Source organism: Perca fluviatilis, chromosome 10 (genome assembly GCF_010015445.1).
Source record: "Perca fluviatilis chromosome 10, GENO_Pfluv_1.0, whole genome shotgun sequence".
Classification (NCBI taxonomy): domain Eukaryota; kingdom Metazoa; phylum Chordata; class Actinopteri; order Perciformes; family Percidae; genus Perca; species Perca fluviatilis.
In genome coordinates this window covers 4,053,704-4,068,151 of record NC_053121.1, presented here as the reverse complement: position 1 = coordinate 4,068,151, position 14,448 = coordinate 4,053,704, and the positions used below count along the sequence as shown (strand labels likewise).

General features: G+C 42.1%; 1 protein-coding gene across 2 annotated transcripts in view; it reads left to right on the top strand.

The window, feature by feature from the left end:
• The first annotated feature begins 848 nt into the window (after positions 1-848).
• The window catches only part of zgc:66433 (uncharacterized protein LOC321250 homolog), a 76,111-nt gene continuing 62,511 nt past the window's right edge, over positions 849-14,448 (top strand). The window contains exon 1 of one of the 2 annotated variants that reach the window (XM_039813451.1): positions 849-992. In XM_039813451.1, the coding sequence (XP_039669385.1) occupies positions 928-992 (65 nt within the window). In that variant the 5' untranslated portion in view covers positions 849-927. Of the gene's footprint in view, positions 993-13,845; positions 14,438-14,448 lie in introns of those variants that run through there. The other variant, XM_039813452.1, reaches the window with a different exon arrangement.

Genomic DNA, 14,448 nt, shown 5'->3' with positions numbered 1-14,448 from the left:
GAGATGAAACATAAGTCTACTATAGGCCTATATTACACTAAAGTCACAAAGGCTATATTAAATAATCTTGTCCCCAAAAAATTATTTTAAATGTCCCATATCATGCTCTTTTTCAGGTCCATTTGTGTATTTGGGGTTTCTACTATACATAATACAATAATATACATACAATATACATAATTTAATGTTAAAAAAAAAAAATTCTCATACTGTCCGTCTGAATATACCTGTATTTACCCTCTGTCTGAAACGCTCTGTTTTAGCGCCTGTCTCTTTAAGGATTCTTCAGCATTGAGTACTTTTACTTTTAATACTTTAAGTACATTTTCCTGATGATACTTACATACCTTCACTTAAGTGACATTTTCAGTGCAGGACTTTTAAATAACACGGATGGTTACATACAACGCTCATCGCAGGTCAAATTTAGGATCAGTTCACCACTTTCATTGAATTTTATAGCATTTGAAAAAACTATGAAATCTCTTGCTTACTAAACAGTATCCTGACTAAACTGTGACAGTCTGTGATTATCCACTAAATCGTAACTATTTGTCAAAATAGTTCATAATTTCAGATAAAAAAAAACAAAAAAGAGGTATAATTTCATATAAATGAGGTTTATTGATGATAAATTCCCCCAAAAACCTGTAAAACTAGGGTAATAAGTTGATGTTAGTGGTGAATCCGGTCGTAGTGGGAAAAAAAAGCGTCTAAAAAGGGTTAATTTTCATTTTTTACCTGGGAGTACAACAAGTTGCATGGTCAACGGGAAGACAACACAAGGGTTAGACCAATCTCCATCAGCCAGTAGAGTTAGGATTCGGGAGAATTCCGAGCCGCCTCTGAACGCAGCACCGCGGAGCAGCAAGAGGACGCAGGGCAGGACAAATAATCCAGTCATTTAAGTCCGCTAAAACAGCGCAGATGTCTTGGTTCCAGGCTCTGAGGGATGAGTTCACGCTGAGACCGTTTGAGATAGAGCAGACGCAGTAAGTAGGCCTATCCTGTCCCTTTAACCGCACTTCAGCTTTCTGAGACAGAAACTTGGACTTTGTTGCGAAGCGGAGATGAGATGAGTTCTTACTGGGGCTGCGGAGGATTTCTGACGTTTGACCGGTGATCGATACATGACGGTCAATACAGTGTCCCGTCTCCCGCAATGCTTTGCTTTTGTGTGTGCAACGGGCTGAAGATGTTGAGGGAGGAAAAGTGTGTGTTTAAGTTCGGATCGTGATTCACTGTCAACACTAAAGGGCGATGTAGCCTAGGTGGGCTCTTTTTGGCTGTGAGTATTCTCAAGAGTTCTTGAGGGATTTAATTGAGACATATCTATGATATTAAAACTGAGACATAGGTTTGGCTATGCTGATAACTGTCCAAAAAAAAAAAAAATTATATAATTATAATAATTATAACTTCTAAAAGTTTTCAAAACAAATGTTCACACTCAACTGTAAAGTTGGAGTGTTATCAGATCCAAACTTTGCCAGCAAAGTGAGCTCAGTGTGTGGTAGTGGCAGCAGGTCAAGGACGGTCCGGATTAGACAGTTCTCTTTCAGAGTGTGTGGGAGCCGCTGTGATCCTGAACACAGACACGGACTGATCAGATCTGAACAGTTATGTTGTTTGGTGTGAGAGGATGAAAGACTCTATTGATCTTGGACCTGCTGATCTGAATCCTCATGAGGATTTTACTGTAGCACAATCTGAGCAAACACACAGCCCTGAGAAAAAAAAAAAAAATTGATGACAGACTGGGCATTTGGAATTGGGGCTGCACAATATATCGTTTTTTTATTATTATTATTATGATCGTCATCTCGATATCAATTGCCGCAATAAACGCATCGCGAAAGGCTGCGACATATCGCACACATTTTTTATGTTAGTTGTAAGAAAATATTAGCAGAGAACTGAATTTAATTATGTAACTGTCATCCTTTTTTTGTAGTGGTGCCTTTCCTATTCAATTCCATGTTCCATTTGTTCAATAAAAGAATGTTAAAAAAAAAGTAGGATAACAGCCCTAATTTGCTGTAAATCAAGTTAGCGCTATCACACTGGAATGAGGATACATGGACTGGTAATCTGACTGAGAAATGTGTGTGTGTGTGTGTGTGTGTGTGTGTGTGTGTGTGTGTGTGTGTGTGTGTGTGTGTGTGTGTGTGTGTGTGTGTGTGTGTGTGTGTGTGTGTGCGTGCGTGTGGGCTTGTTTAACTATATTCGTGGGGTCCAAAAACCGGGAGTCCAGTATACTTGTGGGGTCCCGACAGCTTTGTGGGGCCAAAATGCTGGACCCCCACAAGTTTAAAGGGCTGTTTGAGGGTTAAGACTTGGTTTTAGGATTAGGGATAGAATTAGGTTATGGTTAGGGTGAGGGTAAGGGTTAAGGTTAGGCATTTAGTTGTGATGGTTAAGGTTAGGGTAAGGGGCTAGGGAATACATTATGTCAGTGATGGGTCCCCACAAAGATAGTGCCACAAACCTGTGTGTGTGTGTGTGTGTGTGTGTGTGTGTGTGTGTGTGTGTGTGTGTGTGTGTGTGTGTGTGTGTGTGTGTGTGTGTGTGTGTGTGTGTGTGTCACAGCCCTCCTGATGCGAGGGCAGATCAGGTCATCTGTCACTGGGTCATTGAACAAACCCTCAGGGGTTTTACAGGGACGTCCTGTTTGCTGTTCCTGTCTGTGAGAAAAAACCCTCTCATGATAACTTACTAATACATAATTAGACAATTAGACATGTTGCTGTGTCCCGCTCAGAGTGTAACTTCTGTTTGTGGTTTGTCTCTCTTTGCATTCCGTGCAGCCTGAGTCAGTTGATTTGAGACTGAGTTCTGTATTATTTCCTGCATAACTATTAAAGGGGAACTCTGCCTGTTACTGCTCAACCTGTGAAAAAAAAGGTGTGTAATGTTTTTGCGTGGCTGTGGAGGGTATTTAACTAAGGAGCGTCCGACAAAATTATTTTGTTGGTGGTATTATGGGAAATTGAGGCATTGGCAATTTAGGTAGGATTTAGCTAGACTGGGTAAACCCACCCCAATCTACCGGCGATTTGATTTCTCCCTGCAGCTCAGGCTGGAGACCTGTACGTTTATCTGTCCTGCTTCCGTTACAGTTTTACAGGGACCAATCACAAACTGGCTTATCCACCTGGCGCACTATTGGCGGTTTTAACACGATGACGATAGAGAAGCGACCAAGCAGCTTTTTGTTTACGTTCAACATGGCGGCCACCGAAGCGCGGCAACCCCGTTGATGCCGCTGTCGCTGCTACGTCACCCGGATCGTTGGTCTGATTGGTTGAAGGACTAGCCAATCGCGTACAGAGTCATTTAAACTATATGCCTGATGATCACGCCTCTTGTGCAGTAGAACATACAGAGCAGACTCCCCAGACTAATGTTCAATCTTAAAAGATTGAACTTGGTCTGGTGATAGCCAGATTAGGATTTAGCGTTATTGGAGCTTGACTAAAAGTCAGGATATCTCGGTCTTTGCTGCACATATTTTTTTATTTATTTAGTTATTTATCCCCAAAAACTTAGTCCCCCAAATTTATGGATGTGCAATAGTAAATCTCCGGAGTGCCCCCTTGGTAACCAGATGCCGCGTTAAGTCTAGGGTAGAGCTGGGTGATATAGAAAAAAATCAAATATCACAATATTTTTGACCAAATACATCAATGTCGATATTGAAGGGTTGACTATTGGTGCTTTCACAAAATATTTACACAATGAATGGTTTGATAAATAATCACCAATAATGTGGATATAATGACTAAGTGGGTAAAGGCAAATAATAAAACAGCTAGTAAGTCTGGATGTTCAGAAATGACATCACTTTACTGCAATGCAGCCTTTAAAACAAGGAAAAGACAACACTTGTGTCATATTACAATATTATGATATCCAAAACTTAAGGCGATATCTAGCCTTAAATATCGATGTCAATATAGTCTCGCATCGCCAGATCTTCCTCCACAGAGCTGCGGAGGAGGGTCTCGCTAGTCCACACAACACTCTGGGATGGGAGAAAAACATGCTCTGGTTTATTGGCATTTCTTTAAACCAATCACAATCGCTGTTTTAGTCGTGCAACAGAAAACTCAGATTGGACAGCTAGTCTAGCTAGCTGTCTGGATTTACCCTGCAGAAAAGAGTGACATCCGATGGAATTTCCAGCGGCACCGGAGCAATCCCGGAAGTGGATATAGACTAATGTCGATATAATATTGATACATTGCCCAGCCCCAGCATCTCATGTCTCTTATTTGATAGCTGAATTGGAAGTTGTTCTGTCCCTCCTCGGTGAAGGCTGTCTCAAAGCTCTTATTTGTACCCCGAGGAGCGAGGATTGATCACCGAGGACCTATAGGCGAGGACACACAAGAGCAGCCTTCCCCGGAAACCGTGCAGCTGACGGACTAAAGCCCGAGACACACCAAGCCGATAATCGGCCGTGGGACAGTCTGGCGAGGTCAGTGACTCGAGTCTGTTCGGTGTGTCCCGTGCCGTCGTCAGCCTGGGGGGCTGTCGGCGTTCATTTTGGCTGACCTGACATGTTCAGTCGGGGGCAGGGCAGTCGGGACTCACCCGGAAATGGCGAGCGGAATGAGCGTGACTAGAGTCTCTCAAAATCTGACGAAAATCTTTTAAACTGACCTTTGTTGAGCTGAAATGAAGACAGATTCAGCAACTGCACGGCCTATTTCTCTCTTAAAATGTTTTCAGAAACATGTTTCAGTGAACTATTTTAGTACAATATGAGATCGTATTCTGAACGAGCCGCCATGAAATTCCGGAGAAAACAAACCCATGTGACCTGTTCGTCCAATCAGCTGCCGGTTTTCATTTCTTGGGCAACAATACAGAGTAGCGCCGCCTGCTGCTATGGAGACGTATTACGTTTCACAAGTCGGTGTCGCCTCAGTGTGTTCCGAGGCAGTTTTTTGGACCTCGGGGACCCGACTGATCATTTCGTCTGGCCGGTGAGTCTCGGCTATAAGACGCGAGGAAGGGAGGCAAGTGGAGGAGCCGGGGGATGCTATTTAAGAGAACTGAGTTGCAGCTCAGGTGTTTGCACATGCCAGGAAAGGTAATGTCTCTTGGTAAAGGTGCGTTCAGAGTAGGCTTGGTGAAGTGAACTCTGACCTGCGAGCAGGGTGCGAACTAGGGGGGATCTAGGGAGAGGTCGGCTCCCCTTAATAAGACATGGGCTTCCCTGAAAACATGATTTGTGAAATTTTGGGGGGGTCTCTAAAAATATTGACAGTGTGTCATTTTGACGTGCGAATTTCAGTTTTGTGTAATGTGATCATCGTGGATTATTATGTGTAAAATTGCAAAAATATCATTCATTCATGCATGACGGCGATTTAAACCTAATTCACTTCAATAAAGATAACTAATCAGTCCTTCCAGAAAAATGCAGAGTTTTTTTGTGATTGTTGCGGGCAAAAATCCTTGATTATGCGGCACGTTTTCTTAAAAAATGCAATGGAAAATGCGGGATATTTATGCAATTTTATGCGATGAAATTGCAGGAACTTGCAAAAACTGCGGTTTGATGAAAAAGAGAAAAAAAAGTGATTCCCCCCCAACACCATGCTTTTCGATGATGTTCATGTCGTGATTCAACTCATGTTTAGTACATGTTAACTCAAAGATTCGTAGCAAAAATACAAACGTTGGAGGCCATTAATTAATCGGCGCTCAAAGTCCTTGAAATCCATTCTGCAGTTGGGATCATATAGCCACGGCAAAAAGAAAACAAGGCAGTTTAATTCAATTTGGTTTTACTAAGAAATTGTGTAGCGATGACGGTAATGGCACGGTCGATTCACCTGCTGCAAGCCCTGTTGGCACACCTCCCACCGGGGTGGCAACGCAAGAAGAAGCTGAAGAAATAATCCTAGTAGTCCTCTCTGGCTGAAGATGGAGGTGGTAACAGCTCGTCAGAGGCCGGTCACCATCCTAACCCCTCTTTCTCCTCTCTCTCCCGTTAAATCGGAACAGCCAGCAGCGGAGAGACTGGAAGAGCCCGTATCCATGGCTGTTTGTTAAGGATGGAAGCTTGGGGTGCGTCGCCTAGGCCTAATTGAACGGAGGAATTATGGTATTCTTCGGGAGCCTGAGTAACTTTAACCGTTGTTCATGTGAAATCTCAAAGACAGCCTGATGCTTTGTTTATGGATTATTTGTGGGTGGCTGTTTGCTGTTTGACCTATCTATTCCTGTTGATAAAGTATAATTTCAATCCTGTATAGTGCATACACTTGTAGCTGTTATGTATCTTTGTAAGTCATTGTAAGTCGCAAGCGCACAAACCTCCCCCCCGGTGAAAAAAAGAAAAGTGGGCTCCCCCAAAGGCCACAGTATAGTTCGAACACTGCCTGCGAGTCAAGCAGCGTCATACCGAAACCGGAAAAACTTAAGCTTGAATTTGTCTACTGTGCGGGCTTCTATTAAAGTAAAAGTGAGACTGAGCAAATATTTGTAGGACAGTAGCGTAACACGAACATACACTTAGTGTGTGGTAGGTAGAGGGTGAGGAAGTTTATTTTTTTATTTTTTTTTAATCCATACTCGCTGAGTTTTAAGTTGTAGCTCCCTTTTTCCTTCCGTTTTCCAAGCATTTTGCAGTATTTGATGTGCTTTCATCTGGGTGGTAGTATGGAATAGAGAATACTCAGATTGCAGTAGCCTGTTTATAACAAGCCTGTATAAAAGCTTCAGTTTCAGGTTATTAGGCCGTCATCAAACTCTTTGAATCAATTTGCTCATTTGCCTAATGTCGCTTCAACACGCACACACACACACACACACACACACACACACACACACACACACACACAGAGACAGAATAGGTTTGTGAGTGAGTACAGTTGTAGACGGCTGTTTTGTTTTTATTGCCCCATAAACCTCAGCTGGGACCTGGGGTTGCGAGAAAGAAGAAATCTCAGCTTGTTGGAGGAGTGTGTTATGTGTAAGACCGTACACACACACACACACACACACACACCACCCAGTGCGGCAGGCTTAGTGCTGGAGTATGATTACAGGGCTATTTACATTACAACATAGAGCGACAGAGAAAGGGGGCGAGAGACTGGCAAAGAGAGAGAATGAAAGAGAGAAAGAAGATGGTTTCCAGATGTGAGGTGGAATTCAGAGCTCCCCTCCTACTCTGTACGGAGAGAGAGAGAGAGAGATTTAGATCAGCGTGCGCACGTTGTAATGGAGAGAATAGGAGACGGAGAGAGAGAGGACACAAAAAAAGAGGAGAGGGAAGAGGCATTGCACTGCAGGGGTGTGCGAGAGGAACTCCAGCCAGCCGAGGGGGGAAAGAAGTGATGGAGATGGGGAAGGGGATGGAAAGAATAAAGAAGAATGAGGAGAGGGGAATAAAAGCGGGGCCTCTTGGTCGACCACAAGTCCAGAAATCTAACTGGATGGGAATTCCGTTTGGTTTTTAGTATTGGTGGGCAAAGAATCCACCAAAATGAAACACTTTACAGAACTCTTTTCCAAAACGCCAAGATTTATTCCCCAAAACGTCGTGCTTCTATCGGGGTCAGTGGTGTAGTCTACGTGATACGCAGGTATACACAGTATACCCACTAAGAAAGCTCCAGGAATTCCATACACCCACTTAAAAATGGTTTATCGGTGTTTTTTGCCCCCAACGGTGCCTTCCAGGCAGCGCTGGGAGGCACTGGTTAGGGTTAGGGTTAGGGGTAGGGTTAAGGTTAGGGTTAAGTGCCTTGAAGGCAGCGGTTGCAGCGCTGCCTGGAAGGAGCAGTTGGGGGCAAAAAACACCATCGAGCTTAAAAATGCCCAATGACACGCAGAAACATACTTTCTGTTATAGTTTAGATATATTTAGAATTTTCATCTGTGTTTTTCTTCTTTGCATAGGCTAAATAAAGGTATTTCCACCGTAAATTGGTGCATAAAAGTGTATCCGAATACAGGAAAGGAAGTAGTTGATGCTCAAAACTCCCCTGGGGGAGGACACCCAGACCCCCCTACTATGATATGGAGCCCCCTCCCCCAAAGGCAGATTCTGGCCAATATACAGTACAGTCTAACCAGTACCAGTCTAAAATATCTTTGTAAAACTGTCCACAAACAAACTGCTCAAAATTAAGCAGCTAAATGGAATTCAGCCATCCTTCGTTTTATCATTTCTACCTGTGCTTTACCTACATCCCTTCTGCTGTCTTTAACAACGCCAAACACCTTTGGGGAAGAAAGCGTGGTACAGTATACTTATCATTTTGGTGGAATTCAAATTGGTCTGCACATTCCTATTATTTTTGTGTTCTCAAAGTTAAAAACTCTAGAAATACAGTGCAGGCCAAAAGTTTGGACACACCTTCTCATTCAATGTGTTTCTTTATTTTCATGACTATTTACATTGTAGATTCTCACTGAAGGCATCAAAACTATGAATGAACACATATGGAATTATGTACTTAACAAAAAAGTGTGAAATAACTGAAATCATGTCTTATATTTTAGATTCTTCAAAGTAGCCACCCTTTGCTTTTTTTGATAACTCTGCAAACCCTTGGTGTTCTCTCAATGAGCTTCATGAGGTAGTCACCTGAAATGGTTTTACCTTCACAGGTGTGCTTTGTCAGGGTTAATTAGTGGAATTTTTTCTGTTATTAATAAAAAAGCAAAGGGTGGCTACTTTGAAGAATCTAAAATGTTTTCAGTTATTTCACACTTTTTTGTTAAGTACATGATTCCATATGTGTTCATTCATAGTTTTGATGCCTTCAGTGAGAATCTCTAATGTAAATAGTCATGAAAATAAATAAAAAAACGCATTGAATGAGAAGGTGTGTCCAAACATTTGGCCTGTACTGTATATCCACTTCACACTGATAAGGGAACTTATTATTATTATTATTGATAGGACAGGCATCCAGTTACCAATTGCATTACATTACACACACACACACACACACACACACACACACACACACACACACACACACACACACACACACACACACACACACACACACACACACACACACACACACACAACAACATCAATATCTTATCACTCTCTCTCTCTCTTTCTCAGTTGGTCCAGACTGAGGGCCATTTCAGGAAATACCAACATCCACTTTTTTTTCTTCGAAGGGAAACTGACCGACATTCCTCTTGGCTCTATAAACAGAAAGCTGTGTGATTGATACATGCATATACACATATATACACACGCACACTCGTGCACATTTACGAATTGCACCATGCTCTCGGATCCGTTTGGACATGTCGGCATTGAGAAATTCGTACAGCATGCACACACAGAGACATCGGATAGCTGTGTTTGGTAAAAACTCCTCTTGTTGATCTTCGAGAGGTTAAAACGAGTGAGAAGCCAGGTGGTTCGTATACTGAAAGGTCATAAATCTCCCTCCACACGGGTGTTTTTAGATTCCTTCGCAAAAGACTTGAGGCCAGTTCATTTTCCCACTTCAAAAGAAAAGTATCGTTCCTGGATTTGCGGTGATTGATAGGCAAACTCCCCTTTAATGCTATAATTAAAGCTGCACTAATCAGTGTTTAATCCCAACATCACAAACTATGAAGGGCAAGCCATGTCCCTATGTACTTTGTTGGCCAGGTGCATCATTTTGCAACAGTGGAAATCACAGACCAGCCCCCCTTTTCAGCAATGGCTTAGAGCAGGGGTCCCCTTAACTGAAAGAGAGATGGAGCAGGGACCCCCTACTACACATATTGTATAAAATTAAGTTGCATTTTAAACTGGGCCTGCAATAACGTGTAGGGCCACCCAAAGCCTTTATACATACCTTTTTAGTGCATAGAATACTAAGCTGTTAAAATAATATTTGTTGGCATGATTTAAAAAAAAATCATCTTTTAATGTTACACATACATGTGGCACAGTGAACACTCAGGATTAACTGTATCTTTGAATGGCTATTTTAGTGACCACCTTACCTGTAGGCCAATCTGCCTAACATCAGTGGGGATTTATATTTGCTAATAATATGTTGGATTCATGTTAAGACATTTAAATTTTAGAAAAAACTTTCAAAAATTAACTAGAATTTGGAGGCCCACCTGAAAACAATTCTAAGGACCCCCTAGGGGTCTTGGACCCCCATTTGAACATCCCTGGCTTAGAGAGTTAGGCAATGTACTACACATGGAAAGACTCCGCTATATGTAAGATGTCTAACAAAGAAAGAATTTCCCCCCAAAAATATGGCATCCTCTGCTGGTCAAATGGACAGAAGCGTGTGAGACAAATAACAGCCAGGGTGACACCCCCTAGCACTTGAGTGTGCGTCTTTTCTCTTTCTTTTTCCTGAATTTGTCTCGTGCACAATGTTGACTGTCATCATTTCATTTTTTTCTCTTTGCAGGCTTTTGTTGTTTTGCTGCTGACATTTTCAGAAAACCCAGAGGGAAAACTCATTGTAATCCTCTATAATCCCTGTATAAACAATTCCTTCAATATATATATATATATATATATAAAAAGCTGCACTTTTTTATATTTATATTTTATATCAACAACAGGTCAAAAGACTATATGTGATGTGAAAAGGGTTGCTCATAGTGACAGACGATAATTATTACCCGACTCTGCAGTTCCGCTCAGTTGACCCAGCTCTTTCAGCATCATTTATTTTGGGGTCACTGTTAAAATAATCAATACAGCCCGCGGGTTGCAGAACCAAAAAAACATAATTATAACAAACAAAACTTGTGTCTTGACATCCCAGCTGCAGCAAAGATGGAGAGATTCAGGATGGGAAATCGGAGCGGAGGTAACGCTGAATGTATTGGTGGAAGCAGTGATTAACATCGACATTAAAATGGTGGAAATGCTCCGTCAACACTACTTCACCCGGAGAGGGTCCTTCCTGATGGATAATTGGCAATGTCATGTGGTAGATACTTCTATAGTGAGTTGTGTGTGTGCGTGTGTGTGTGTGTGTGTGTGTGTGAGAGAGAGAGAGAGAGAGAGAGAGAGAGAGAGAGAGAGAGAGAGAGAGAGAGAGAGAGTGTGTGTGAAGGAATTTCTCAGTCCCAGCGTGCAAAAACTGATCTTAGAGACTCTGTGTTTGTGTATCATGCTGATGAAATGGAGCGGCAGAGATCTGGATCTGATACAGACTGACTCTGTCTTTGTTTACACTCACACACACACACACACACACACACACACACACACACACACACACGCTCACTCCAGTGACTTAGATCAATTTCAACTAGTTTGGAATGAATCACACATACAACTTTAAGTCTGGGCATGTTGGGATTGAGAAATTCATTCCACTACACTACTGCCGCTCCTCTGTGAGTGGTCTGATGATTCATGTGATTTAGCCAATCTGAATCTGAATCTGAATAACCTTATATGTAATAAGTTCCAAAGTGCTATTGGGTAACAAAGCATTTTTCCAAGATGTAAATCTTTAAACTTTCACTTGAAATCTCACTTATCCTGGGACTATGTTAACATGTAAAGACGTGCCCTGGCGTAGATGATAATTTAAAGTCAGATTGTTTTTAACCTGTAATGTAATTATTTTACAGATATCATTTAAACTAGCAATATGTGTGTGTGTGTGTGTGTGTGTGTGTGTGTGTGTGTGTGTGTGTGTGTGTGTGTGTGTGTGTGTGTGTGTGTGTGTGTGTGTGTGTGATTGGTAACTGGATGTCTGTCCTATCAATAATAACAATAATTTCCCTTTTCTGTGTGAAGTGGACATATTTCCACAGGCAGTTTTTTTTTATCTTTGAGAACACACAAATAATAGGAATGTTGTTATCCCACAGTGATCATTTAAGTAAAATAGCCAGGTGCGTGTGTGTGTGTGTGTGTGTGTGTGTGTGTGTGTGAGGTTTTAGCAGCAGGGAATCTCGGGATCAAGCCTAATGTCACCTCCCAGCTACACACACATAAGCACTCGGAGCTATAGTGGCTGTAGATAGGTAAGCTCCCTACTTGTAGTGATTAACTGTGACAGGCTGTTGCACGGCCGACGGATAGAATGATTAACACGAGGCGCTGTTTTTGTGCGAGCATTCGATGGGCGGTGACATGCAGGAGTTGGCCAATTCAGTGTTAACTCCAACAAGCTGCACATTTGTATATCTTAATAGACAGTATAAGCATGGCAACATGTGACATCAGAGAGATCCTTTTGATTTCACTTTTATTCAGTGTACATATTTGCTAATGGTGGCGGCGGCACACAATGTACACGCATACTTTGCGGTTGCATTTAAAATTTAAAACTTCAGCCTCCATTATGGAGGTCCCATCACGAGCATCTGTCAACTGAGAAAATCAATGCTGTCATCACTAAGTGCTGTATATTGATTGATTTTGAAAATGCAAATCCATTATATTAAAATTGAACAACACAGTGTACTAGGAAAGACTTCACTGAATGGAGCCCTCGTACTTATATTGGATGTTAAATCAAATATGTCCCTGTATGGCTGAGAGAATGGTGTTTTTGCTATTTTATATGGCTTCAACTTGGTATAAATCTAGAAACAGTTCTGTTATCATATTCTCAAAGTTCATCAATATACAGCACTTAATTTCCCTCAGTTGATAACACAACATACGCAATGTAAATACCGTGCTCTACGTAAATACTGAGTCTTGCTTCAGAGGTCCAGTACATTAGTTGCATTGGTGTCTTAATATATATCAGCCAAGTTAGCAAGCTATTACCGTAAAAGAAGTCATTGTGTGGGAGTATGCCATTGAGTAATAAAGCTCAGTTCGCATCAAACAGTGAGAGAATTGAGAGGGTGCGTACCCTTCTCCCTCGTGGTAATAACTTTATAACACAACAATGAATAACCCACAACTAACTCTCTTTAACAGGGTTAAACAACACACACATTTTTTCATATTTATCTGGCTGCTTGAATTTGTCGATTAAAAACCACGTGTAGCAATATATTATAATATTGAGGAGGTGACGCATCGTGATATCGATTTGAATCGTTGACAGGATAATCGTAATCGAATCGTGAGACTAGTGCAGACTCACACCCCTACTAGTTACGTGCCACTACCATGTAATTTGATAACAGGTCGTGGTCATTTCACGTATTTCTGTAAGATCAGGCTAGTCTATATCGACAACGTTTGTTCAGGTGCCGTCGGAAATTCTGCCGGATGTCGCTCATTTCGGCCGCATGTCCGTTACCTTCCACTTTCTTTGTGTTGGCGTTCTAAACTGCGGTAGATTAATAAGGACTATGGTTAACTATGGTAAATCCAGACAGCTAGCTAGACTATCTGTCCAATCAGAGTTTTCTGTTGCACGACTAAAACCAACTTTTGAACGTACACGTTCCACCAAAACAAGTTGCTTCCAGAGGCTATTTTGCAGATTTTGTCATTGTGTCCGGGGCTTAGCGCCGCCCAAGACGATTGCGATTGGTTTAAAGAAATGCCGATAAACCAGAGCACGTTTTTTCTCCCATCCCGGAATGCTGTGTGGACTAGCCAGACCTTCCTTCGCAGCGCTGCGGAGGAAGGTCTGGCAATGCGAGACTGAGAACGGGCCGACTGAAACACTCACCATTGTACAATTAATGCGTCTGTTTAAATAAAGTCTTGTCATTGGTTAGTTTACAAAAGAAACAATTGTGAATGGAACTAAACAGTAGAGAGACAAAGAAAGAGGATAAGGTCATGGGGGCAGGGGGGAGTCTCTTGTTCACTCTTGCCTCCTCCCTCACTCCACCCTCTGTATCCTCTTCCCTCCTCCAGCCCTCCCTGGGCTACATTACCAGCCGCGGTGGTGGCCCGGAGGATACAGTGAGTGAGGCATGCAGCAGCTACTCACTCAGTCATTTAGTCAACTGTTTTCTCGTCGTACCAATCCAAGGATTTCTACTATACTTCTACTAAAGGAGATTCCTGTTTTTCAAACTCTCCTGCTATAATTCTGTGCTTGTTGTGTGATATTCGGATACTGTTATATTCCCACTATTAGCTGCTCTTGTACTGAATGTGATACTGGAGCGGTTAGGATTGGCTTGCTGTTGTGCATCTGCTGCGAAAGTTTGGAGAAGTAAGCTCTGTCAAAATTTGACTAGTGGAGCTCAAAAGTGGGAGGAACCTCAGAGGATGGTTTGACTTGGAAGTCTTTCTTGTAGAGTGGCATCTTCTCTGCTGCAAAGAGAGAGAAGTCATCGGTTTTCAGGAAGAAAAGGGACTCTGATGTGGGACAACGGCACAGGGTGTTGGATCTGAGGGGTTGTGTATTCTTGAACAAACCGGGTTGAAAAAAACATCATCTATTTTGCAAAGAGGAAGAAAGAGGTATATTAGTTTGGTACAGAAACTTTTACCGTTTTACAACATGGCTGGGATGTATGGATGCTTCAAAAACAGGAAGTAAGTTTCTT